Source organism: Tachysurus fulvidraco, chromosome 17, assembly GCF_022655615.1.
Source record: "Tachysurus fulvidraco isolate hzauxx_2018 chromosome 17, HZAU_PFXX_2.0, whole genome shotgun sequence".
NCBI lineage: Eukaryota > Metazoa > Chordata > Actinopteri > Siluriformes > Bagridae > Tachysurus > Tachysurus fulvidraco.
The window spans coordinates 21,767,849-21,795,356 of record NC_062534.1 but is presented as its reverse complement, the minus strand read 5'-3'; the positions used below and the strand labels follow the sequence as shown (position 1 = coordinate 21,795,356).

The 27,508-nt window shown below is 39.7% G+C and overlaps 1 protein-coding gene across 2 annotated transcripts in view; it reads right to left on the bottom strand.

Moving 5' to 3' along the window:
- The window catches only part of kiaa1549la (KIAA1549-like a), a 73,593-nt gene that overhangs the window by 26,382 nt on the left and 19,703 nt on the right, over positions 1-27,508 (bottom strand). For both annotated transcript variants that reach the window (XM_047802630.1, XM_027136018.2), the window contains exons 2-12: positions 25,960-26,268; positions 24,032-24,598; positions 19,217-19,332; positions 15,484-15,706; positions 13,805-13,938; positions 12,751-12,919; positions 11,301-11,360; positions 7,639-7,790; positions 5,671-5,842; positions 4,652-4,812; positions 1,704-1,739 (exon numbers count right to left, since the gene is read on the bottom strand). In XM_047802630.1, coding sequence (XP_047658586.1) covers positions 1,704-1,739; positions 4,652-4,812; positions 5,671-5,842; positions 7,639-7,790; positions 11,301-11,360; positions 12,751-12,919; positions 13,805-13,938; positions 15,484-15,706; positions 19,217-19,332; positions 24,032-24,598; positions 25,960-26,268 — 2,099 coding nt within the window. The remainder of the gene's footprint in view (positions 1-1,703; positions 1,740-4,651; positions 4,813-5,670; positions 5,843-7,638; positions 7,791-11,300; positions 11,361-12,750; positions 12,920-13,804; positions 13,939-15,483; positions 15,707-19,216; positions 19,333-24,031; positions 24,599-25,959; positions 26,269-27,508) is intronic.

Sequence of the window (27,508 nt, the reverse complement as noted above, 5' to 3'; positions counted from 1 at the left end):
ATGATGTACCTTGTAATTACCGGACACAAACACATGTCCCTCAAACAAGAACTTAGTTCATACGTTTAAACTGAGAGATAAATGTAAAGACAGGTATACTGTACAAATTGAGTTTTATATTCAGATCATTTCTTATTCTACAGTGAGAATCCTCTTACGATCCCATAAAGCCTGCATTCATATTAAGCAGTCTCACTGGGCTCTCCTAGTTTCACCTCAGTGCCTCCTTTATGTATATATTTTAAGCTACAGCACCTGCAGACTGGCGAGACCGGAACACTGCATTAACTGCAGATTCAAAAGCAAACACGTCGGCATCTAATCGTTTCCCCTGAAACCAAAAGTCTTAATAAGATTGAGAAAGTAAGGGTTCCTGGTTAAAGGGTGTGTGACCAAAGCCGAGGCTGAGAGGAGAATAAATAGGAGGTTAAGAATAAAGGGTGTTTTTTATCGACTCCTAAAAAAAACCCAACAGGCTGTTTTTTTTTTTTTTGTTTGTTTTTTTAAAAACAACAACACAGTGCTGCTGAATGATTGTGATTTGTTAAAAAAAATTATTTAGAAAGAAATTATTTATTTTATTTAACAGTAGTGTGACAGTAGCTCTAGCTGTCAGGTTTACTGTATATTAATGCGCTTGTTGATAATGTTTGTTTCCATAGAAACAACAGGTACAGAGACCCGAATGGTTGGCTCTCATATAGGGATTTAAAAAAAAAAAAAAAAAGTTAATGTTAGTTGTTTAATATTTACGGAAGGAGTCTTCATTGTCAATGCTTTGTACCACTCAGAGGCTTCGCAACGCTCTTAACCGTGTTTTCCGCCTCAGAAGAGTCTTCGAGATTATGATAAAAATTTCAAAATTTCTCTGTAATACTACAACCTTCAAGGCGGAAAAAAATTGAGAGGCTGGTGCACAAACTATAACGGGAATATTACAGGTGATACTCTTTAGTTATTCAAAATTCGCTGTGAAATGAGACAAAAGAGAGAATTATTTAAGAGTTAAATAAATACCTTCAATGATTAAATATGAAATGAATTTATTTGAAACTAATGAATGATAATGAGTGGCCATTATTTGGATGGTTACATGGTATTGTATCAGGCAAAACTGCAGCATTTGGGATTTTAAACACCTCACTGCTGAGAAACAAGGTCAAAAACATGCCCTGATGAATGCTAGCAGATAATTAACACCCTCTGTGTGCTGTGCATGTACAAAGATGAACTTTGGTTTCTAACTGTACACCAAGGTGAACTAACAAGAAAAGAGCTAATATTTTTTGCCCATTCTTTAAAACCTCAGTGTAACACTACAGTATAGAGACTATATAGAAACACTGAGACACTGTATATCAGTCAACGAAGCGGTTATTCCAAACCTTTGACGAATTATTTGTGAAATGTGCTTAAAGCATACAAAGCCATTAATGCAAGCACAACTGATTTAATTGCAATAACTGCCTCCAGGGTTAATTGTAGCGCTCGGCTTGGCGCTTGAGCCGTGGTCCAAGCGGCGCACCGGAGCTTAGATTATTTCTAATTTCACCCAAAGGACGCGGGCTCATGCCGGTCAATCACCATGATGGATGACCTTTCTCCTTACAGCTATCGATCTCCTACAAGCACCAGCAGAAGAGAAAAGCAGATCACAGACATGCAGCTGAACACCATGCACACAACACTACAGGAAGCAGTACCTGATGGTGGTAACTCCCGTCTCTCCGGTACGAGGTCTGGACAAAAAAACGATTAAACACAAGACAAAAAGGATTTTAAAAATGAGGATTTTATAGAACATGGACATGATGATGGGTTCTTTGTGCATTCAGTAAGATAAACAACAACATATCGTGGATTGTGAAATGGTGTGAAGTTTTATCTGGGCATTGGAACTTTTTCGTACATTTTTTTTTAAATTCATAGCTGCTTCTCGAGATACAAGGTCGGAACTGGCAGGTTTACTCGTAGTAACAACACAATGATGGGAAATCATATCATCTCTTTTAAATCATAGCCATTTGGAAGCCATTTTTTGTTTCAACCTCACACACCGTTTAAAATTTTTTTAATATAAGCTACTTTTTGTTCAAACGTTTCACACAATGCCATCTTTCATGTTTGCCAGAACAGAACTTTCTAGCAATCATATCCGAAGTTGATTAACATGATATTCTAGATTAATGTAAACAATAAAGAGACAGACACATTTTTTTTACACTTAGCTTGCTAACTAGTTCATTCCAAGCAAACACTTATGGGTTTTTTTACACCTGGTCACTTCACGCGTTTTCTGTGATCAGATAGCTATCCGATGGTAAAAAGACCAGGTATAAATGCCCTCCGAAACGTTTTGGAGACGGATATAAATCCGATCGCTCAAACCCCTTCAGGAGGTGGTCTGGGACGCGTTTCAGATGCAACTGGACAGGTGTAAATGCATGTGGTTGTTCAAGCCACATACGTCAGCGCTATACTCCTCCCAAACGGAAGTACGTCACTCGCAGGTGACTCGCGAGTCGTGCATCGCGCCAGAAACAAATAAATGTACAGTAAATGCTGTTTTTTGTAGCATAACCATCGTAACAAGTTTTTTCGTCTTCTTTTTGATTACATTCTGAAAACCGCATACACCAAAGCGTGTTCCATTTCAATTACCCCTGAAAGGAGGTAAAATATATTAGCATTTTGGGCGGGATTTTCGCCGAGACGCATTTATGTGGCCTAATGTAAATGGAACAGTTTTAACAAATCAGATAGTTATCGTATCAGAGAAAACACATGAAGTGACCGGGTATAAAAAGGCCCTTAGGGTTAGCGTACAGCAGCTGCTAATCAACTAGCACAGCACCAAAAAACTACCTCGCTAGCGCTGACGACATGAACATGCTTACTTTATAATATTTATTAATGTGTGTATATGTTAGCTAAGGTAACTGTAGGAGGGATGTTTTTTATTTTTTGTATTAATCCCACACACATACACACACACACACACACACATACACATACATATACATACACATAAACACACACATAAACACACATACACACACACACATATACACATTCACACACATACACACACATACATACATACACACACACATACACACACACATACACACACACATACACACACACATACATATACATACACATAAACACACACATAAACACACATACACACACACACATATACACATTCACACACATACACACACATACATACATACACACACACATACACACACACATACACACACACATACACACACATACACATACACATACACATACACACACATATACATACACATAAACACACATACACACACACACATATATACACATTCACACACATACACACACACACATATACACATTCACACACATACACACACATACATACATACACATACACACACACACATACATACACACACACATACACACACATACACATAAACACACATACACACACATACATACATACACATACACACATACACACACACACACACACACACACACACACACACACACACACACACACACACACAACAGTGTGTGTCGTGACAGTAGGAGTATAACGATATGTATGTCTATATTTAGTGATTTTAACAATTAACATCTATCCCTGTTAATTGCAATGGCTTCCATGATTCCACTCCTGAAATAGAGAAACAAACGAAAGCAAAAAAAAAAAAAGAAAACTATCTAAAACAGACAGAGCTGGGAAACAAAGATTTCCTCCAGGCTTTTTGCTTTCGTTGTTTTGATATTTTAGTTAATTAGCCCTCAGCTCTCAGAAATTGTGAGCAGAGACTGCAAGCTGGTACAATGTGGGTACAAACATAATTATTCATGATTCTTCATTTGCAGCATCATTGAAATGTCGCAGTTACTGAATAGAGAAGAAAACACGAGTCCCTACATCATTTCAGCGGCAACGAAGTAATGATTCGGAATGAGCCAGACAAATAACTTGTGCCATAGGGATATTTATAGCGATTCGTTTGCAACCGTATTCGGTTTGTAGAGAACCGTAATGTTCTGCGTTCTTGAGAATAAAGTGTGCATAGTAATAAAAATACTCTCGTTATTATGAGACGAATAAAATCGAAGTTTTTGTAATGTTTAAAGAAACAGAGTTGAACTGATTTTACACAATGGCATGATGTTTGCATGTAATTTAATAGCAAGAAATTTTCTAGACAAGTCATAATGAGATGTTTTGAGTTTTTGTACCAAAAATACAATGTCTGAAATCCTGCCAACACAGAAGCAGTCCAGTGGCTGGGAGATTAAAACTGACAGTGATCAATATCTGGGTGGGAGTGGCCTACTCTCATTCACCTGTCAATCACAGTAACACTAGCCAATCGTGGGGGTCCGTGAGCTCATGTATATGGAAGAGGGTAGATAGCGTTTTCCTCCTGTGATGCTACACAAACAGCATTGTAAAGCGACCTGATTGGTTGCAGCATCTCGCCGAGTAAGAATATATCACCCTAAGTAGCCATGACAACAAAGAGCTGGCTTAAGAATACATCACATTCTGAAATTTGTCTGTCTGTCTGGGGTGACCTAAACAACCTAAATGTTCCGGTTGGCGTACGGTACGGAGATGGTGTCGTGTGCATACCTTAGTGCGCGAGTGGAACCCACGGAACGCGCTGCTCTTGAAGACGTTGCGATTCCTCCTGCATATGATAGCGACCGCCATGACAATCACGACAATCACCAATGACACCGGCGTCAAAACAGCCAGGATCCAGAGGTTACTGGGGACACTCTTCACCACGGCTGCTCATGGGAACACACACACACACACACACACACGCACACACACACGCACACACACACAGAGTGATTAAAAATCAATCCACTACTTCATAAGCAGCAAAACATCCATCATTTCTCTCTATCACCACACACACACACACACACACACACACACACACACACACACACACACACACACACACACACAGACAGGCGTTTAATCCCCCCTATGTTCGAACTTCTTGTTCCTTGTTAGCTTATAATGAGCAAAAACAAATACAGTGTGTGCTGTAGCTCTCCGGCTGTGGGATGAAGCCTTTAGTTACACAAGGCTGGGGATTTATAAAGATGATCGGTCGAATGCCGGCCCTCTTCAAAAAAAAAAAAATAATAAAAAAAACACTGATATTAGTTTTCATAATGTTATAATAACAAACACTTTTGGAGCTGTGTCTATAGTTGTGTCATCTGCCTTGACCTGTTGGTCATCTGTGATTTTCTGATATTGGGCCATTATCACGTTTATACAATGTGTTATACTAGTCACGTCTATACACTGTAGTCTATAAGTCATTTCTTTCAGCCTAATTACATTTAGACTAATAGTTATCTAAAAAAATTAAGCTTTATTCAACACCAATTTAAGTCTTTTTTTTTACTGAAGACAGCTAATGAAAGTTAAATCCTTAGCCTTTTCTTATTAAAGGTAAAACTGACTAAATTTTATGCATCATACAGCATGTTAGGTGTGATTTGTGCCAGCGGTGTGATCCTGTGTCAGGACAGAGTGTAGAAAAGGGACTCGGATGAGGGTGATGTGGTGTGGATGGGGTTTTCTGCCTCCCACTGCTCCAGAGAAAATGAAAAACGTTGTCATACGCTCTGCTTGAACCTGGACGAAGTAGCCCAGTGTGAGGGCCATGGTCTGAGAGTCCACCATGTTTAGCGTTTTGGCTGCAGATGTGCCAGGTATCGGCGATCCGTCCACCTGGATGTAGTACGTCATCTCGGCTGGGTTCTTAGGACCAATTAGGCGCCGGATACTGACCATCTGCAACACAAAATACGAGTTCTTATTGGCTGATCGATGTTATTGTGTAAGTGAGGCAGAGTCGAGGTAAAGATAAGGTCAAAGACAAAAGTCAAAGACAGGTCAAGAAGCTCAGCGTCAAGACAAAGTGAAATTTATTTTAAGCCAAGTTAAGTCAAAGTCAAAGATTGAAGTGTTTATATTGGGGAAGTGGGGAAGTTGCAGCTCAGTGTTTAAAGCATTGGACTACTGATCGGAAGGTTCAGGACCACCAAGCTGCTACTGCTGGGCCCTTCAGTAAGGCCCTTAACTCAAGATAAATATAAGTCATTCTGGATAAGAGCGTTTTTTTTCTCTCCAAAGAGAATTTTTTTCTCTCCAAGATGGCGGCGTGGCAGTAGCACATAGCAGCTACTCCGGATACAAAATTGTGCTTTGTGTATTTTTTTCTTGTAGTGTTTTATTTTGTCTGTCTGCACTGTCCCTGACTCGCACTGTTGCACTAGGTTGCACATGTTGTACTTTATGTGGCTAGGACTTAAGTTCTGTGATCTTGTGATGTTTTATGTTTTGTTTTATGTAGCTTTATGTCATTTTTTTTTTTACACTCTGGTCCTGGAGAAACGTTGTCTCATTTCAATGTGTACTGCGTCAGCTATATATGGTTGAAATCACAATAAAAGCTTCTTGACTTGACTTGAGAATTGATGTCAAATTCAAGCAAAGGTAAGTAAAAAAGTCAGAATTCTAATTCACACCAAGTCATGTCGAGTCAATTCGGCTCCAAATCAAGTTAAGTCAAGTCAAAGCCAGCACAAAGTCATTCGAGTCAAAGTCCAGTTAGATTTATTGTATTCGTTGGAGTTACTGTTATCATAATGTTATCATATATGCAATTAGGACTTAAATATACACACATACACTGGAAATACACAATAAACAAGGAAGCAAATGCTAAAAACTTTGTCCAGCATTTCAGTCGAACCAACGCCATGCCGTACTTGTAACTTCCACGCATGTCACACATCCCTCCTCCTAGTATACCATCCTCCGATTGCTGGCTTTTAGATGAGCTTTGTAGCAGTGCTCACACTCAGTGATTTTAATCCAGAAGACAGCCTTAGGTCACAGCTGGCTCTAGATTAGCACCCGTGAGCACATCAGAATCCATGCTCTCAGACCATTGATCTCATTGTAAGATTTATTTAATGATGTGTGATTTTGGATTGAGGGTCACGGTGGCTTAGTGGTTAGCACGTTCGCTTCACACCTCCAGGGTTGGAGGTTCTATTCCCACCTCCGCCTTGTGTGTGTGGAGTTTGCATGTTCTCTTCGTGCCTCGGAGGTTTCCTCCGGGTACTCCGGTTTCCTCCCCAGTCCAAAGACATGCATGGTAGGTTGATTGGCATCTCTGGAAAATTGTCCGTAGTGTGTGATTGCGTGAGTGAATGAGAGTGTGTGTGCCCTGTGATGGGTTGGCACTCCGTCCAGGGTGTATCCTGCCTCGATGCCCGATGACGCCTGAGATAGGCACAGGCTCCCCGTGACCCGAGGTAGTTCGGATAAGCGGTAGAGAATGAATGAATGAATGAATGAATGATTTTGGACTGTAAGTGTAGTGAAGAGCTGGCTTACAGGATTGTACTATAGAGCAGACACAAATATCCAGAAAACTGTAAAACCACAACGTCTATGGGATTATTTCTTCTATGGGATTAAGACTTATTACTGTGGCTCATCATATGATTAAAAATCTATTTAGATGGACAAAAGCATGCATCTGAGCATTTAGGGAGTATATAGAAGATTATGTCTACCTGGACAGTGCATCCACCGACGGTGGTGGCGCGTTTGATCCGGGGACCGTGCCGACCGGCGACAAGAAAGAGCTCAGCTAAGCGCTGCTCCATCAGACTAGCAAAGCTCTGATAACTGCCTTCCAGCAAGGAACTATCGACATCCTGAATGACTGTGAGAGGCAAAAAAAACAAGAAGAAAATCAAAGGGAAAAGGAGGACAAAGAGGACAAACGTTATCCTTTTTTTTTCCCCGCTCCACAACCAAAAATCGCAATTACAGCCAGGCCGACCTTGCCGGAGCACATTCCTCCACGTCGACAGCGAGAAAACAGAGAAAGAGCAAGACGGAGAGCATTTGTACACAGAGACGGAGTGGAATTTTCAATTTCCCATTTGCTTTTCTTACACTATTCAGCCAGTAAAGGTTACGCCTTCTGCTAACACCTAGATTTAAGAAATAAATTTACTGCAACCTAAGAATCAAATCTAATCCCTTTTTTTTACACTCATACAACAGTTTCACCTTCACACCCTGACTTTTTCATTAAGTGACAGAGATTTCGGGATAGTGTTTAGGAAATATTGTAGAAATTCCTCCAACTTGATTACACCGTTTCAGAAGAGAAGATGCCGTCTACATGTGGTCTTTAAGGACAACAACCTCTTCATCAATCAGTGGACTGTAGAAAGGACATTATTCATAATAACACCCTCTGGTGTTTATAACAGTTTATAATCACACTCTAGTGTCCAAATGAGGATGAGGTTCACTTTTGAGTCTGGATCCTCAAGAGGTTTCTTCCTCTTCCATCTAATAGAGTTTTTCCTCACCAAAGTCACCTCAGACACCTCAGGCTTGTTAATTAGGATAAATACAAACACATTTAAGTATTAAGCCACCTTCACACTGCACACAACCGCCGATAAACCAGAAGTCATTCATTTCCTATGGAGAGTCGCAAGGTCGCTGCGTGAGGTGCTGACAATCTGCGGATCCGTAACTTTTGGATCCGTTTTGAGCGTTGGATCCGTTAAAAAATTGAACTTGTGCGACTACACAGCATCCGATATGCCGACCGGATGTGATGTATTCCAATGTTGTCCAATCAGGTTCGTGTGCGTGAGGTGATAGGAATTATTAAAAAGTATTAATATAAACTTTAGTCATTTTTAAACTTTATCAAAAACAATCTTTTTTGTTTTAAATACATTGTTATTGATAAAAAAAAAAAGTAATACATTTTTAATATTTATATTGTATTGACGTCTACATGATTATATTGCACATTCCGTGCGACTGCCACTAGGGGCGAAATGCGACAGTCGTGTCCCTTTGTCGTGTGCGGTGTGAAGGCGGCTTAAGTCTAATATGTTTCTTAGGTTCTGTAGAGCTGCTTTTAGACAAAGTCCAAAGTGAAATTGAAATTAAAATGTATTAAAGCACATAAAGTATTGATTTTTTTAACAAAAAAGAGTGAAATGGTGAAAATATGACTTTAAAATGTGTTAAATAATATTTTTTAATCACACCAATAGATCAATAACAGTGATTACGCAGAAATGGTAGAAATCCCGAAGTTCTTAATTTCTCATCATTTCATTAAATCACGATGATCATTTTATCAAATCAAAGGTTTAAACATTCCGCTGTATTCTTTTTATTTCCCGTATATCGAATGCAATTCTGTTAAAACAATCTTCATAGTAATCATCCTAACATGAATTACAGCTTGAAAATTAGCTTGATGTATGTTTAGAATAAAAATAAGTCATATTTCGATACATTTTTACTTTGCACCAACAAAGCTTGAACTTGAACGAAACTCTCTTATCTAAAAAGAAAATTATTTGCTCAAAAATGCAAAATGTAAGATTTTACTCTGTGTGTTCTGAATCGATCCGATAATCTAGGACGTCTGAAATTTTGTCATTGTTCAAACTGAATGTCTACTCTACATAATCACATACTTTGTATCACACTGCACCGGCGTCAGCCGCAGGTAGGAGGCGTGGCTTAAATCTTGAAGGCATAATTCTATTTCTTAGATTATTACAAGGGTTGTTTAGTTAAAGGCAGGGTCTCCGATTTCTCAGGAATGCTTCAGAAAACTGAGTCGGTTTCCCGAGTCAATAACTCCTGAGCTAAACGCTGTTACTACACAAATAACACCTCTTTTCTATCGTAGTAATGTAGAGAGGCAGCTACAACCGCGTTTTGTGTAGTAACAGCGTTTAGCTCAGGAGTTATTGACTCGGGAAACTCCGACCTGTGAATATGTGGCCGACTTTACTTAAGACGCCGAGGCGCTTTTTTCCTTCTCGATAGGTGAGTAACGTTGGTTTTGCTTTGTTACACAGAACTAATATATGCCTTTGTCCTTTACATGATTATGCTTGTGTGTCATTTTTGCTTGTTTGTTTATCTACAATCGTATTGTTCTTCCCTTCAGCTATGATAAAGACACATTTCTTTCCGTTAGTCGCCTGGGTTATGTATGTATGTGTGGGCGGAGCTATAAATACAGGGGTGGGACCCATTTGGGTTAGGAGCGTGTTTGTTTTGGTGATTTCAAATGTCAACACTGGCTTTCAAACATCGGAGACCCCGCCTTTAACTATTGATTTGCATATAAAAAATGTTTTGATGAATGTGTTAGAGACAAACATCAGGAGCGTCCCAAATCGCTTTTTTTACTTTGAGTAGTGTGTTCACAAAACGCACTACAAGTATCCAGATGATGCACAACTGAGCAACAGAGTGTGGAATGTCGGACTCTTTCCATTCGCGGCCTTGCGTACGGCTTACATAACGTAAGAGGTGCGGAGCTACGAGGCGCTGACGCCGGATGGGGAAGAAAAAGAAATTCAAGATGGCGGATGACAGATTTTGTGTGATTTACTTTACTTTTCAACATGTTTAAAATGTAGCGTATTCTGCTAAATTCTGCGGCGAGTTTGACATCATTCAGCTGGGAAACGCTTTATACTTTCCGTTTTGTAAAAGTTCTAAGGTTTTAAGACGATTCCACCAGTCTAACATTCCTAATCTACATAGACACTAGAGTACTGTACGCAGTGCACGGTGTAAGTGTGTAGTAGGTCATTAGGGACGCAGCGTTGTCACTGGAAGCAATATTATTTGCATAGATAATACAAACCTTGTCATTTGTACTTGTTACAAAGCAGCTTCACAGAAATCTGAATATAGATTTTTTTTGTCATTGAATGAAAAAGCTAGATGTAGCGATCAAGAGGAAAAAGGGATCGTTTTAAATAGTTTTAAGGACAAATCTAAACGTATCCTTGTGAGATTACAGATTCCACTGAAGCATCGGTGCATGTACAATACATTTGTTTTGCTAAATCTAATCTTCTCATATTTTAACCTCAAATACAATATAATGGACAGCAAGCTCATGACTAAACGACAGCACTGACGATAACAAAGAATGATGTTTTCCTTATTTTTAGCTTTAAATCAAAGCTGAGGCACAATTGAGGCGAGCTTCATCACAACCAGATGCTTCATAAACAATTTGCAAACAAATACATCTTTTTAGTTCTTTTATTCATGTTGTCAACCGAATTGTAGTAAATGACTGTTGCTATGCCGCATGCTAATAAGGATGTTTAGTAATCAAACTACAAGGATGAGGAATGTGGAGTGAGACTGAAGTTACCTGTGATTACCCAGTATTCCCTGGTGGACACTGAGGTGTTGAGGTTGTGGTACTCGAGCGCTGGAACAGACAGACAGCAGCAGGATGGTAAATGGTCACAATTATCACATGTTTGGGAGTTAGGCCAACCTTAAAAATATTTTGTTTTGGTTTGTAGTAACAGTAAAAATAAATAAATAAATAAATAAATAAATAAATAAATAAATAAATAAATGGGGGTCGGTAGGTAGGTCTATTTTTTTTTTTCAAGTTTCAATGTAAAAAAAGAAAAAAAAAAAAATTTTGGTGATGGTGACTAAACAAATTAGCATATCGTGACTTCACTGACTGGGTCTTCAACCCGTGCCTTCGGGCGCATCATCGCAAACCTCATTTTAAGTGACGTGACATACGACTAAGTACGGTGACCCATCCAAAGTGCACACACACACAGCAGTGAACACACACACACCATGAACACACACCCGGAGCAGTGGGCAGCCATTTATGCTGCGGCACCCGGTGAGCAGTTGGGGGTTCGATGCCTTGCTCAAGGGCACCTCAGTCGTGGCCAGCCTGAGACTCAAACCCACAACCTTAAGATTACGAGTCAGACTCTCTAACCATTAGGCCACTACTTGATGCTGGGCACAGTTTTTCCAGAACTTCACGGCAAGTTAAAGCGGTGTCGAGCTGTTTTAATGAATTTTTTTTTTATGTATTATGGAACCGAACCCGTATGACTTTGAACGGTGACCGTGAACATTTTGTTTACTGCAGCCGCAGCCATCATTACCAAGCACGAACCGTCGACTCTGACAGTGAGTGAGAGAGAATGAGACGAAGCGAACGCACAGGCTATAGTGTGACATCCGGTAACCAATAGTGTAAACATAGATGACGTCACAGGTTTTTATTTAAAAGAAAGAACGTAGCCTTAGTTTGTATGTAGGCCTATAGTCAATTTATATATTTACAATACTTACTTATACTTATAAAATTATTATTATTTTATTGCTTTTGTATTAGTTGTTTGAAGAGTAAAAAAAATTAAAAAATTGGTCGGTCTTAACGCAAATTTACAACCGGCAAGTCGGTCGGACTGAAAGCAAAAAAAATACAATTTGAGTCAGTCCTAAATTGACAGAGTCGGTCGGGTTACGGCAAACAAGAATATTTTTAAAGATGGCCTTAACGCTCTGAGCAATACATTTAATTAGCAACCAACACTAGCGACTTATACAAGGCTTCCAGATATCTGGGTGTGTTTGCTGCTGTATATTAATCTCATCTTTTCAGTTCAAGAAGCAAACTGGTTTTAAACGAATAAACTACCTTTGTTGTAAAGTAGAGAATTGTGTACTTTGGAATTCCTCTTCTACCTTTAAGACTCTTGTGAAGAGAAATATCTTCCAACAGGTCTGTACTGTGCTTTGGGAACTGTGGAAATGAATGTAAATGTGTTACTCACGCTCAGCGATGATCATGGGGGGGAAGAAGAGGAAATATCCGACCAGCTCCGCACTCAGCTGGTTAATTAGCGCGCTCGCCACGGTGCCGTTCAGCGCCACACTGCCGTTCCACACCACATACACCAGAGATACGGCCAGAGAGTTTCCTAGCTGATAGGTGTTTAGAATCTGCCCCCACCACACACACACACACACACACACACACGCACACACAATACAGACACACACATAGACATAAACAGTAGACACAAACATACAGTATACACACACATACAGACACACACACACACACACACACACACACATAGAACATACAAAAGACACAAACATATAAACACACACAGATTTAAGCACATTTAGTAAAAGGCAGACATACATATAAACACACACAGATGTATACACATATAGAAAGTGGCACACATACACATGAACATACGCGTGCATACACATATAGAAAAAGGGACACATACATATAAACACACACACACTCACACACACACACACAGAGATTTATACACATATACAGTACAGTGTACAGAGGCACACACACATGAACACACATACATACACATATAGAAAAATGGAAACATACATATAAACGCGCACACACACATGCACACACACATATACACATGAACACACACACAGATGCATACACATATAGAAAAAGGGACACATACATATAAACACACACACACACACTCACACACACACACAGAGATTTATACACATATACAGTACAGTGTACAGAGGCACACACACATGAACACACATACATACACATATAGAAAAATGGAAACATACATATAAACGCGCACACACACATGCACACACACATATACACATGAACACACACACAGATGCATACACATATAGAAAAACGGACACATACATATAAACACACACACACACAGAAGCATACACATATAGAAAGAGGCACACATACACATGAACACACACACACACACACACACAAGATACATATTCAGATTGTGAAATTTCAAAGGTTTTTGAAATCAAGCAAAGTGTTTGTTCGTAACCAAATCCAAATACCTCGACTGAAAGATTTCCATATGAGTCTTCCACTTTCTCCTGAGCTTCGTTGAACACGTTCCCCAAACGCTGCTCCATGATCTGAATGAAACCGCATGACTTGATGTTGTCTGTGGGACTCACAAACCTGAGGACTGATCCAGCACACACACACACACACACACACACACACACACACACACACACACACACACACACACACACACACACACACACACACACACACACACAGATCCTTAGATATCAGTGTAAACAGTGAACATATGCGCTTTAGCAATATGGAGGAATAATACTGATACCACAGTGCTGCTGAATTCTGCAATCTGATTGGTCAGAAGGTTTAACCTGCAGCTGTCAATCACAGGTTTACTGTATATTTAATATCTATACGCTCTCATGTACTATAACACATTAACGCTTCTATATAGTTATAACTTACACAGGGACTTAATAAATATCTAACTGTAGCTAAAAATATATTCCTTTGTTTCCTGGAAGGAGTCTGGAGTGTCTGGGATTTTTTATAGCTCAAAGTTAAAGCAGCAACTTTAAGTTTTTCAACATTCTTTGTAGTTTCGAGGTGCACTCTCTGCTTCGGCGCACTTTATCTTTAGCTTTTTCATCCGTATACATACGAGTTTTCCTGGATCATCAAATAGGCAGAGGAGGATCTCTCAAGCACTGCTTCTGCTCTACTGCTGTGCAGAGTTTTCTTTAGAGAACATCACACATAAATTGGAAATATCTGACCTTTAGGTGCCCCCCTGTGTGTCTTCAGGTGTGCTAAATTTCAAATGTCAGACAATATGTTTAAAGCTACTGTGGTTAATTCATCAGGAATGATTTGGAATGAAATGTGAATCTCGCACGAATGCGTTTATTAGCGTGCACACGTTACTAATCATCTCCAGCCATGTGATCGGTATTTGATTACATTTCCCTGTTACATTATTTTACATGAAGAACTTATACCACTGTGCAGTTGGGAGCTTCCTAACCAACTGTATCACAGTCTGGTATGGAAAACGCTCCATAAAGCACTACAGAGGGTGGTGAAAACCATCCAGCACGTTACTTGGACCCCACTTTGTAGCATCATCAAGGACACCTCTCACCCAGCCCCATAAACTGTTTATTCTCCTTCCACCTGGGAAGCGATTCAGATCTATGCAGTCCAAGCCCAGTATGTTATGGAACAGCTTTTACCCCACATCAGTCTCCTTACAGACCTTTTCAACTCTCTAACCCCCCCTCTGACAGTAAGGCCCCCTTCACACTGATAAACCCCTCAGAACATATATCACTGTATATATTGTCTTTATATTCACAACACACACACACACACACACACACACACACACACACACACACACACACACACACACACACAGGGGATCATTTTGGATCATTTGTGTTGTACTGCATGTTATGAATACAGTAAAAAATAAGCTACAAATCTCCATTTCGTATTTGTGTAACCTTTCATTTTCTGATTGAAAGCCTAAGATTCAAAAAACATCGACAACAACTCACACATTACACACTACACAATATGTCACATTCAGAACTTGCAGCCTCACCTGTTTTGTTTCTTATGTTCTGTAAGTCTGCATCGAGACAATGTCCGTGGTTAAAAGCACTGTACAAATAAATCTGAGTTGAACTGAATTAAATTGAACCTGTTTTAAGCTGCAGGTGGATGCCAGGAGCGGACTGCCAGGAAGCTACGGGGACGGGGACGGCCAACACTACCGGCGCGTGATGTCTGAGGTCACTCAGGAGCTTATCAAAGCCGTAGGAATTCAGAGTCTCCACCACTGCTGCCACCACGTACACCGTTTTCTCGCTCATGACGTAATATCCCAGAGTGACGTTGGACGGTGTGCATACATCACGCTCCAGCTGAGAGGAACACACAAGATGTTACATACAGCCCTAGGGGATATGTGAGCTCAGTTTCGATTGTGTAATTCTTTGTGAATCAGTAGGAATTAGTCAATAAATCTGAATCAATCTGAAACAGTCAGAATCAGTATGAATCATTTCAAATAAATGTAACTCAAGCAGTCCAAATCAGGCTCAATCAATACGATTAAGTCAGATTTGCTAAATGAATCTGAAACAGTATGAATCAGACTGAATCGGTTTAAATCGCTAAATAAGAATTAGTTTCAAGCATGAGTCAGTCTGAATCAATATTAATCAATCAGAATCTAAGTAAATCAGTTTGAATCAATATGAATCAATCTGAATCGGTAAATATATCTGAATAAATGCGAATCAATCTGAGTTGGTAAATAAATCTGAATCAATATGAGTTGGTAAATAAATCTGAATCAATATGATTCGTTCTGAATTGGTCAATAAATCTGAATCAGTCTGATTCAGTTCAAATCATTCTGAAACAATTTTTAAGCAGTATTAATCAGTCCGAGTCTGTATGAGAGAAAGAAAGAAGGAAGGATGCAATCAGGGAAGACAAGGAGTGGCTCGTCAAGAGATATAGAGTGAAAGAGGCAAGTGGAGAAAGTACAAAACCAGACGGAAAGAGAGAAACGGAACGTGGGATAAGGAGTGAGCTACAGAAGACAGATGCATACGCAGACTAAAAAAATACAGAAAAGGAGATGACTGGATAGTGAGAGAAATAGATAGATAGATAGATAGATAGATAGATAGATAGATAGATAGATAGATAGATAGATAGATAGATAGATAGATAGATAGATAGATAGATAGATAGATAGATAGATAGATAGATAGATAGATAGTAGGAGCAGAGCAGAGGTAGGAAGGCAAACATGTGAGACACAGAGACAGGATGTAGAACCAGGCACCAGCAAATGAAGATAAGGAGAGACTAGCCAAGAGAAAAGGAAGAGAGAGAGGAAGAGAGAGGAAAGAGTGGGCGAGAGACAAACAGACAGCTCCAGGAGCAGCGTTCTCCGACAGCAGACAGCGCTAATTCTCGGGTTGAGTCACTCGTGTGGTGGGCAGAACAGACACTGACACTCTTCAACCGGTAATAACAACAATCTTCAGTGTCACACTCGTTTACCGTTATGTAGCACATTTCCTTTTTTTCCTGATAATTACTGATAGCAAGAAAACAATTCCTCGCTCAGGAGCTGTTTAGATGTTCATCACCATTCAGTGCAACGTCACCGTGTTGATTAAACCGAAGCTGACAGGAAGCCTTTAAGACCGTCACATGAATGCAGCGAGGCATAAATAGGCTAATGCTAGAGTTAGTCTTGTGCTATCTAATAGAGGATTATTTTCCAATAGCTGCTTGTCCTGGAATGTGTTATTTCTCTTAAATCGCAGCAATTTGGCAACGATTCAAATGTTTTGTTATATATTATTAACGCACAAGAATCAATTGATAGTAGCATGCATTGTTGCGAGCCATCATCAAGCTAGTGCAAAGTCTCATGCTACCTTCACACATACAGTGATTTTATTATGTCCTTCCTGCTACTGGGTTACCATGGTAATAACCTTTATTAACTAGTGACGTTCTGACTAGCATTCTAAAGCCCTATTCGGACGGGATTAGTTTTACGTGGGGACGTGGAGTAATGCAATTTTACCTCAGGACGTCTGTAATATTAATTGGCCAATTCGCACGGGACAAGACATCTCAGTAAAACTAGCAGAAGTGGGAGGGGTAACTCGCTTTACGCACCACAGTAACCTCCTTGTCGTCATGTGCGTATGACGTTGCTTCCTGTTTCAAGCGCCTCCATGCTTTTAAACAGGAAATGAGGGAATTTTACCGTACATATTTACAGCAGGTCTATTCGGACGGGATTAGTATTACCTGAGGTCATTTTTCCGGACCTTGTTACAGAAGGTAAAAGTCGCCGTAATCTTTACCGACATTGTCCATAATGATTACTGAGATGGCACATTCGGATGGGACTACTGTAAAATCATCGAGAAGCTCTGGTAATAATTACTTTACCCCCACGTCCCCACGTAAAACTAATCCCGTTCGAATAGGGCTTAAGTCAGTTTCTTGCGGCTATACAGTAATTAAACATTCTGGAGGGAGATTCGAGGTTTATGTATAAACTTCAGCAGTGTATATCTACATCGTATCATACACGAAAGGATTCTCCAGTCTTGCTTTCTACAGTATCTTACGCTGAGGTAAAGCTGTTCACGTCTCAGAAAAATCGTCTGTATTTTGTTTTTTTACTCGACAAGCTGCTTTTGAAAGGGAGATAACTGAAGCAGTCGAAGCGAATATTGCACACGTTATGGACAGATAATGGTAGATCTAGAGCGCAAACGGTATCCTGGATATGCACATAAGGATTCAAATCTTAAAAATAAAATAAATTCAATAGATAAAACCTGCTTTTACTGTCACCAGTTTGTGACATTTAGCCAAGGCTTTGTGATTGGTTGATGACTTTAAGTGCATTTTAATTGCAAATTGCACTGAAATTTCTTGTTTGGTTAAAAAAAAACATCATTAGGGCATCAAATTAATGAATTAATCAATTTAATCAATTATTTTTTTAATGAATTGATTTTATGAAATAAATTTACAAATAAATTGACTTATCTATAAATAAATACAATTTCTAGCTAGTGTTTTTTAATCAGTTCTTTTATGGTACAAGGATTTTCCTTTCAGAAAAGTTTACATGTATAATATATTTCGTAGTCACGACTGTTAGCTAACCGAAGATCCCATAACGAACACATTTTTTTCTTTCAAAAAACTTTCCACTACTTCTCAGCAAATTAAGATTTTTATTTTTTTGCATTTCTTTTCCTCTTCCAACAGTGTGGTGTGAGATTCCATTAGAAATTGGAGCAAAAGTATCAATTTCCCTTAGATTCAGATTCGGCGAAGCCTAATAGGTGAGAAAACACCCTTCGAATGTGAGAAGACGGCGATTTACACAAACACGCCGATTCCCAGATGCTTACAAAGAGAGGAAGTTGTTCTACATGTTCTCGCACGATGTGGAGAAGACAGAAAGCTTCGAAACACTTCCCACGCCGCTTCCTACACACCCACCCACCCACACCGTACCCTGCACCGGGAAACTACAATCCCCATGATGCGTTGGTGATGCAATCCCAAATACCCATCAGCCTCTGTGTTTGATTGAAGCACTGCAGGGCATCTGTTACATACGTGGAAATATTTATTTATTTATTTATTTATTTATTTATTTATTTATTTATTTATTTATTGTCTGAAATTGACCGGCCTGGATTACAGGATGCACATATGATACTGGGCACTGTTTCCAATGGCAACAAAAATCATTCATGGACTATCCGTGAATATTTATTTTCGTGTTTTTTTTTTTTTTTCCTGGCACTCTACTCAGAGAAGATTTCTCGAGAAGAAATGCTAAGTGGAGCGTACAGGCAAAATTCAATTACCTGGATGTGGATGTTGGAGTCGTTAAAGGCCTTCTGAAGTGCCAGGGTCAGGCCTTTTCCCAAGCTCTGCCTCAGAGCATTCTCCAGATAATTCCTCTTCATCTGGATGGACAGAACTGGAGGAGGATCACACACACACACACACACACACACACACACACAGAGTGATGTTAATTCAATGCATATGAAGTAGACATTAATATGTATAAAGCTACAGCTGATGATTACTTGAGCTGATAAAAATGATTTATCTCTCTCGTTATTTTCTATTATTCAATTTATTGAATTCGTTCGATTATGTAAGTCATATCTGTCCATTTTCTGATCTGTTTATTCTACTCAGGGGTCCCATTATTCCTTACATTTTTATGGCATCTCCTTTCAAAGACCTTAGAGGTGGCTTTATCTCTGATCACTCACTCACTCACTCACTCATTTTCTACCGCTTATCCGAACTTCTCGGGTCACGGGGAGCCGATGACGATCTCAGGCGTCATCGGGCATCAAGGCAGGATTCACCATGGACGGAGTGCCAACCCATCGCAGGGCACACACACACACACACACACACACACTCATTCACTCACACACTCACACACTACGGACAATTTTCCAGAGATGCCAATCAACCTACCATGCATGTCTTTGGACCTGGGGAGGAAACCGGAGTACCCGGAGGAAACCCCCGAGGCACGGGGAGAACATGCAAACTCCACACACACAAGGCGGAGGCGGGAATCGAACCCCCAACCCTGGAGGTGTGAGGCAAACGTGCTAACCACTAAGCCACCGTGTCCCCCTGTTTTTATTTGTTTATTTTTTAAATTATTTTCACTGCTTCGATGCTTGTGCCCCTCTCAGCTTGCACAACTTTGTGTCTTTCTCTGTATTGTGTTTCTTCATCTTTAATCACCAGCTCCGGATGACTGCGGGATAGACGACGGTGCGCGGTTCGGGTGCACAGTCGCCTTTTTGGTGTTATTTCTGCCCAAAAGTATGTGCACTCAGGAAATAACACATAACCCCGTCATCAGCCTGGCTGTACTGAAGCTTATTTTCAGAGCATCACTCTAAAAATCGTTTAAACACAGGTATAACGAAGGTATAAACACAGCCAATCAGAGGTTAGAAACTCTCAGTGTATTTTATACGTTCGGTAGTAAACACATCTTTTCCTGACTGATCAAGACACAAGACACAATGAGACTTTGTGTGGTGGAAATGAAGTCTGTGTATATTTAATAAACCGCCTTTTCTCCACACCAGTAATTAATATTTATGACAGTAGCAGACCCTCTGATATTCATGAATATTGATTAGTTGACACATTCGAGTGTCAAACCATAGCTTTAGCATCTCAACTTTTTTCTTCTTCTTGTTGTTAGCAGGGTTTTGTAACCTTTCTCTCGTAATGTAAGCGGATGTTAAAAAAAAACGATACAAATTGAATTCTCAATTCTGATTGGTCAGAAGGTGTTTAGGAGATTATTTGCACCAACAGTGTACATGTACAGCAATATGCTATTATTAATACTCGGTTTTGAATGGCGGAGTGGTAGCTTAGTGTTAAGGTGTCAAACCACTGATCAGAAGGTTGTGAGTTTGAATCCCAGGGCCACCAATCTGCTACTCCTGGGCCCCTGAGAAAGGCCCTTAATCTTCAATTGCTCAACTGTATAAATGAGATAAATGTAAGTCACTTTGGATAAGAACGACTGCCAAATGCATTGGAAGTAAACATAACCGCTGCTGTTGTCATTCTTATGCTCACGTCTTCATCATTGAACAATTGATGGCTTCTGCAGAAATGAATTAGTGTTCATTGACAATTTGCTCAAAAGCTCCCGATTTATAAATCACACCCTCCAGTGTCACCCAAATAAGGATGAGGTTCCCTTTTGCATCTGGTTTCTCTCACGGTTTCTTCCTCTTCCATCTAAGGGAGTTTTTTTCTCACCACAGTCACCTCAGGCTCGATCAATAGCTCATTAGGGATAAACTGAAATGTCATTTATAAATTTTGTATTTTTTTTTTAAGAGTTATTATATTTCTGTGAAGTTGCTTAAGAAAATGTCCATTGTTAAACGTGTTATCCAAATCATATGAAATTGAAGTGAATTAAAAAGTAACAGCTCATTCACAGGGATATTTGTGGCTTTAGGGTGGTTAGAATAACTCACATTTTCACTGATTAATTTCCTGTAATAGCACAACCCCGAGCGTTCATCCGTTGCTAATGAAACACAAAGATAAACGTTGGTTTAATTACATCTTCTACATCTTCAACACTCTCTAGAGGTTAAAGTAATTAGTTTATTTCGAGTCATGGCCATTTCTTATTACTGGCAAACTGTAGATACGCTAAAAATGTATGTAATCATGAAGTTAGAGATTTTATTACTTAGTAACAAAGTAATCCTAAATATACAAAAAAAAAGAGCCAAATTTCACATGTAACTACACACTAATAAGTGCATTGTTTTTTTCCTGTACTTTGTATATTTTTTCTTTTCTTTTCTTTTTTTTTTCGGGGGGGGGGGGGGGGGCCACACCGGAGTAGCATACATGTTTCTGTGACATGTTATTAAGTTATGCAAATGAGTCACAGATCAGTAAACATGCACTAATTTGCAACAGCATAAGCTAGAGTTAGAAACAGAGGGAGAAAAATAAGAGAGATAGGAAGAATGACTGAGAAAGAGAGAGGGGAATTGAGCACGGGAATGAGAGAGAGATAAAGCGGCAGGGTGCATAAACAGCCTGAGAGAGAAATACTGAAAGGCTGATAAGGTGGGGGGGGGGGGATTTAAAGTATGAGAAGTCCAGTTATTTGGAGAGATAAAAGAGGAAACAAGAAGGAAAAAGAGAGAGAAGAAGAGATGCCGCGAGGAAAAATGGAAAGTGTCGAGAGAGAGAGAGAGAGAGAGAGAGAGAGAGAGAGAGAGAGAGAGAGAGAGAGAGAGAGAGAGGAAGGAAGGAAGGAAGGAAGGAAGGAAGGAAGGAAGGATGGATGGAATAGTAAGGTGAATATAAACTATGAGAATTGTTTCCAGATATTTGGACAGATGAAAGAAGAAACAAGAGGGAAGAAGAGAGAAAAAAAGAGATGGATTGAGAAAAATGGAGAGAGAGAGAGAGAGAGAGAGAGAGAGAGAGAGAGAGAGAGAGAGAGAGAGAGAGAGAGAGAGAGAGAGAGAGAGAGACATATATCAATACAAGACATTTTTCTAATACAGGTTTCTCTAAAAATAGTTAAAATTTAAGTTATGCGTCTCTTTGAGGAATATTAATGAGCTGATACATAAACATGATCTAATTTACATATTTCAAAAAAGTTCACAAATCAAATAAAATATATTTTCCTTAATTATAATAATGAACTCACCTGATGTGCACACTAAAAATATTAAGGCAAAAACCTATGACACATTCTGACTTAGTCAAGATCTATACCATGCCAAGGATGTGGGTTTGCACCAGTGTTGTATAAAGTACTAGAAAGCAATACTTGAGTACAAGTACAAGTATCGCACTAGAAAAAGACTTCGGTAGAAGTGAAAGTCACCTTTTAGAATATTACTCAAGTAAAAGTCTTAAAGTATCTGACATTTACTGTACTTAAGTATCAAAAGTCATTTTCTGATATTTAATGTACTTAAGTATTTGAAGTAAAAGTAAAAAGTAAAATTTCAGTGATTTTCGGTAGGCATAAGATCAGGGGCGGTTCTAGGGTTTCATCTTTAGGGGTTTTATCCCTCAGTGAGAATTTAAAACAAGAAGAGTTTTATATTATATATTATATGACCACATAGTAAGCCAAAAGTTATGGTATTATTAAATGGCAAAAGTGGACACCAAAATATTATGCATGATGTAATGATGTCAGTCTTAAATCAGATCAGTTCATGTATGTGTGCATTCTCTATAAACAGTGTGTCCAATGAATGCAGTCATTAATAAACAAATATTCACAGGACAAAGACCAAATCAATAAATGTTACTTTTATTTAGTATTGAATGGATTGTTTGCATTAATATTTTGTTTGTGCTACAACTCTGGTAATAAGAATAGTGACATTTCACTGCTCTTGGTTGCCGTCTTTGCGTCTTCCCGCCGATTAACGTTATAGATAAACGCCTCCGGCTCTGACCGCGCGTGCACGCTGCGCGTACCTGTGCTTCTCCGTAGAGCGCCCGGACGTGCAGTGACACTCTATAGGAGCAGTGATTCGCTAAACCTCCCTTATTGCAGTCGCACACATTTCTTCTGATTTTATTTTGTAGTATCGAGTAACGAAGATGCTTAGTGGAAATATAACGGAGTAAAAGTATACATTTTATCTAGGAAATGTAGTGGAGTAAAAGTGAAAGTTGACATAAATTTAAATAGTGAAGTAAAGTACAGATACGTGACATTTCTACTTAAGTACGGTAACGAAGTATTTTTACTTCGTTACATTACAACACTGGTTTACACTGGGTCATGGACGGGGTGGCAGCTCATGGCAGGACATAATCACTCACACTCACACACCACAGATAAATTAGAGATGCCAGTTAGCCTACAACGCTGTCTTAGGGCTGAGAAAGGAATCCAGGGGAAACTCAGAGAAAAGCCTTGGATCACAAACTCCATGTTGCCCCAGAAATTTGGAAGATATGGATGTAAATATAATAGGTATAAAATATGATGTATCTTCTGTTCTTCTTCAATACAATGTCACAAAAGGATGTAATAATGGACTTAAAGTGAATCAGTAAACCTTGAATAAGAGCTGAAATTAAATTGAATTATAGCTTGAAAGCCGACTCACCTGTTCGTACCAACAGCCTCTCTGTGATGTTGCAGGATGGAGGTAAGCTCTCAGTGGTGGTGCTCTGCTCAGTGGTGGTGCTTCTAGATGTAACTGCAGTAGAGCTTTGAGTGGTTGTAGTCGCTGGAGTAGTCGTTGTTGTAGTCGGCGTGGTCGTGGTAGTCGTGGTAGTCGTCGTCGTCGTAGTAGTCGTCGTCGCCTGTGTTGTCGCAGCCGTCGTGGACTCGGTAGTGGTTGTGGGTGGAGCTTTTGTGGTAAGAACCTCAGTGGTCAAGGGATTGGTAGTGGGAGGAGTCACAGTTGCGTCAGTCATAGTTAAGGGTGTGGTTGTGGTGGTGGTCACCGTAGTGAGCTGGAAGCTGTCACTGGTCACACTTTCGGGGATGGGGCGCGTCACTGAGGTTTTCTCAACTTTGTCTGTTACTGGAGATGTACCATTGGATAGCATGGTGGAGGCGGAGTCTAGGCTGGTCATGTGATCTGTGAGAGCAGGTTCTGTCTGCTCCACGGTTAAGATGGAGGTCCCGGGTGCTGTGGGAAGGCCTGGGTTCACAGAAGGCGCTTCTTCTAGAAGGACACAACAGTTTGATTGAACAGATTAACTTGGTGTGATTATGGTAAGTGAGAAGGATTTTTGAGCTGCTACAAGGTCTCTAAAAGGTAAATGCATTATATACCACAATCTCAGGTTTACAGTCATACACAGTCTCGGTGTGGATTTGTCACATGATCGCTAAAAAATAATCCTTTCTAAACGATGAAGCGGTAACAGCAAGCCAGGTCTTGTAACAGAAAAGAACCGGGTGCTGGTTCAGAGCTAGCGCTAGTGCTGGTTCAAAGTTGGTTCCACTGGCGAACCTTCTAAGAACCGGTTTGCCTTTCCACCGGCTAGAGAGCCATCACAGCGCCGAGTGTGACGTCACTGTATACGTGTCACGTGTCCCAGCAACGTTAGTGCAGCAGCGGCAAACACAAACACCAACACAACAACAATGGCGGATGTTGCTTTACTGTTAATGCTCATGGCTTTGTGAACCTACATTGGCATCCAAACGTGGCGAATAAAACGTGTACGTGCAGCTCCATGTAATCTGTATAAACGGAGGTTGTAATCGATAAAGTACATAACGTTATTTTATCGTTAACACAGAAAAAAATTTAGCCTTAGCATGTAGTTACCTACTATCATGTGTGCTGATAATGTATCATATCGTGGTAAAGTAAAAGTGTATTAAACATTAGTATACTTAAGGTACGTTATCAAATGCGCTAACAGTAGCCCCGCCCACAGCTCCTGACACAAGCGGTTCTTAAGTCTAGACCAGCGACGTTTTGGTGCTACTTAAGAACCACTTTTCCTGGTTCAGAGCCGGTGCTTTGGCGGTCAAAACAGAAAGAACTTTTTCTAAATTAGGCTCTGGCTCTGAACCAGCACTCGAACTGCCTCGGTGGAAAAGGGGTATCTGAGAACCTGCAGTTCAATGGCTTTAAATGTTGGTTTATGACTTTGTTCACACATTAAAGCTCTTAAATCAACTCGCGTCATCGACAAGAATCAGTGTTGTAAGATATGTTCTCGCTATCAACAGAGACGTCATTAAAACACCCCGAACGTGACTTTAAAGCTCATCTGCTGAAGGAATATGAGTGTCATGAACACTCATGCAAGATGACAAAAGGAGAATGAGTCATGACACATCATAACAAACAAATGAAGATAATGATAAGGGTGATCACCATACAAGGACTTTCAAGCACGATGATGATTATGAAGACGATGGACACGACGAGGACAAAAGCACAGATGACAATAATGAGTCAGCAGAACTTCTGTGAAATAAAACCAGTGTGATTAACCTCAGTAGGCGTACATGACAGCACTGTTAAAAACATGTTTACAGCTCAAGTCCACCGTGCAGGTGTCGTACCTGAGCCCTTGGTCGGAGCTTGCGAGCTTTTCGCCAGTGGATCCTCCTGGACTTTGTGACTGGTGAGATTGTAAGCGTGAGGAGAGGCCGGGTATTGCACCAGCGAATCCGAGTTAGTCCTCACCGTCAGCACAGAGGAGAAGACAGCCTGCTCTCTGGTGCTCGATGCTGCCTCTGCTGGTGCTGCGTGAGACTGCAGGAAAGGATCTCCATCTTCTTCTAGCGGAAAGACAGACGTGGAGACGTTTGAAGATCCGGTGGGGATCAGCAATGACGCGGAACCATTGAATGTTTCCATCTGTCCCTCATCTGGCAAAACAGAAAAAAGAGATAATAGGAGACAAGATTGTCAAGATTTTTTTATTTTTATTTATTTATTTATTTATTTATTTATTTATTTATTTATTATTTATTATTATTATTATTATTATTATTATTATTATTATTATTATTATTATTATTTATTTATTTGTTTGTTTGTGTATTTACTTATTTCTTTTTTTCTTTCTGTTATATCTTGTCTGTTTTTGCTTTATATTTTAAATATGAAACTTTTTGTACTGCTGTCTTGGCCAGGACTTGAAAAAGAGATTCTGAATCTCAATGGGATTTTTTTCCTGGTAAAATAAAGGTTAAATAAAAAAATATATAATAAAAAAAATTAAAAGAGATATATCTGAAAAATCCGTTATCCCGCTGATGTTACAAATGAAATGTATATATAATATAATATGAGATGAACGGCCGAGGCTCGGATGATCACCGTTTTTTCTGTTCCATGCATAATGACCGACTCTCATATGGAAATGTGGAACAATTTCAAATATGACCGGCATAAATCTGCAATATGGTGCGAAGCTGATGAGTCATCTCAGTAAGAAATGAAAAAAAGATTGAAAACAGCAATGTGCTTTTTTTCAGGTCGTAGGAGAAGACAGCCATGTAGTCATAATAATACGCAGAGGAAATCGTGTCATCTCACACGCGGTTACGGACGTATCGGCCCAAAACGTCACCTTAATGTCGTCCCGAACTTCTGCTCAGGCTGAATAGGATCATAGACATAGAAATATAAAAGAGGATAATAAAAACGGATTTCAGTAAAGCTGGAAATATAGAAGTGGTGATTAATGTCAGCGAGTCACCGCAGCCCAGGACTGTGTCAATGTTATGCTCCTCAAGATAGGAATCGAATAAAAGGCAGTGAAGGCTTATTAATCACAGCATTAATCATCTCTGAATGACTCTCCAGCACTGAGGTGACAAAAATCAGCAAATGGCGTGATTTTTCTTTTCCCTGAAGTGAAACGAGAAAAATGAATAATTCACCACGGTTACCGGGAGCCTCGGTTTTCACAAGATCCGCTAGCATTAAAAGTCTTAAAAAGCGAGTGTGTGGGCGTGCGAGTGTGTGTCGGTATGTTATCATGGGTCACGTTGAAAGCCTCTTCTCCAACCGACAGCCACCTGCTCTGGCAGTTTGAGCATATGGGATTTCCTAAGAAAGGGACAGCAAGAGAAAGGCAGGGGTCGTGCAAGGATGACGTGA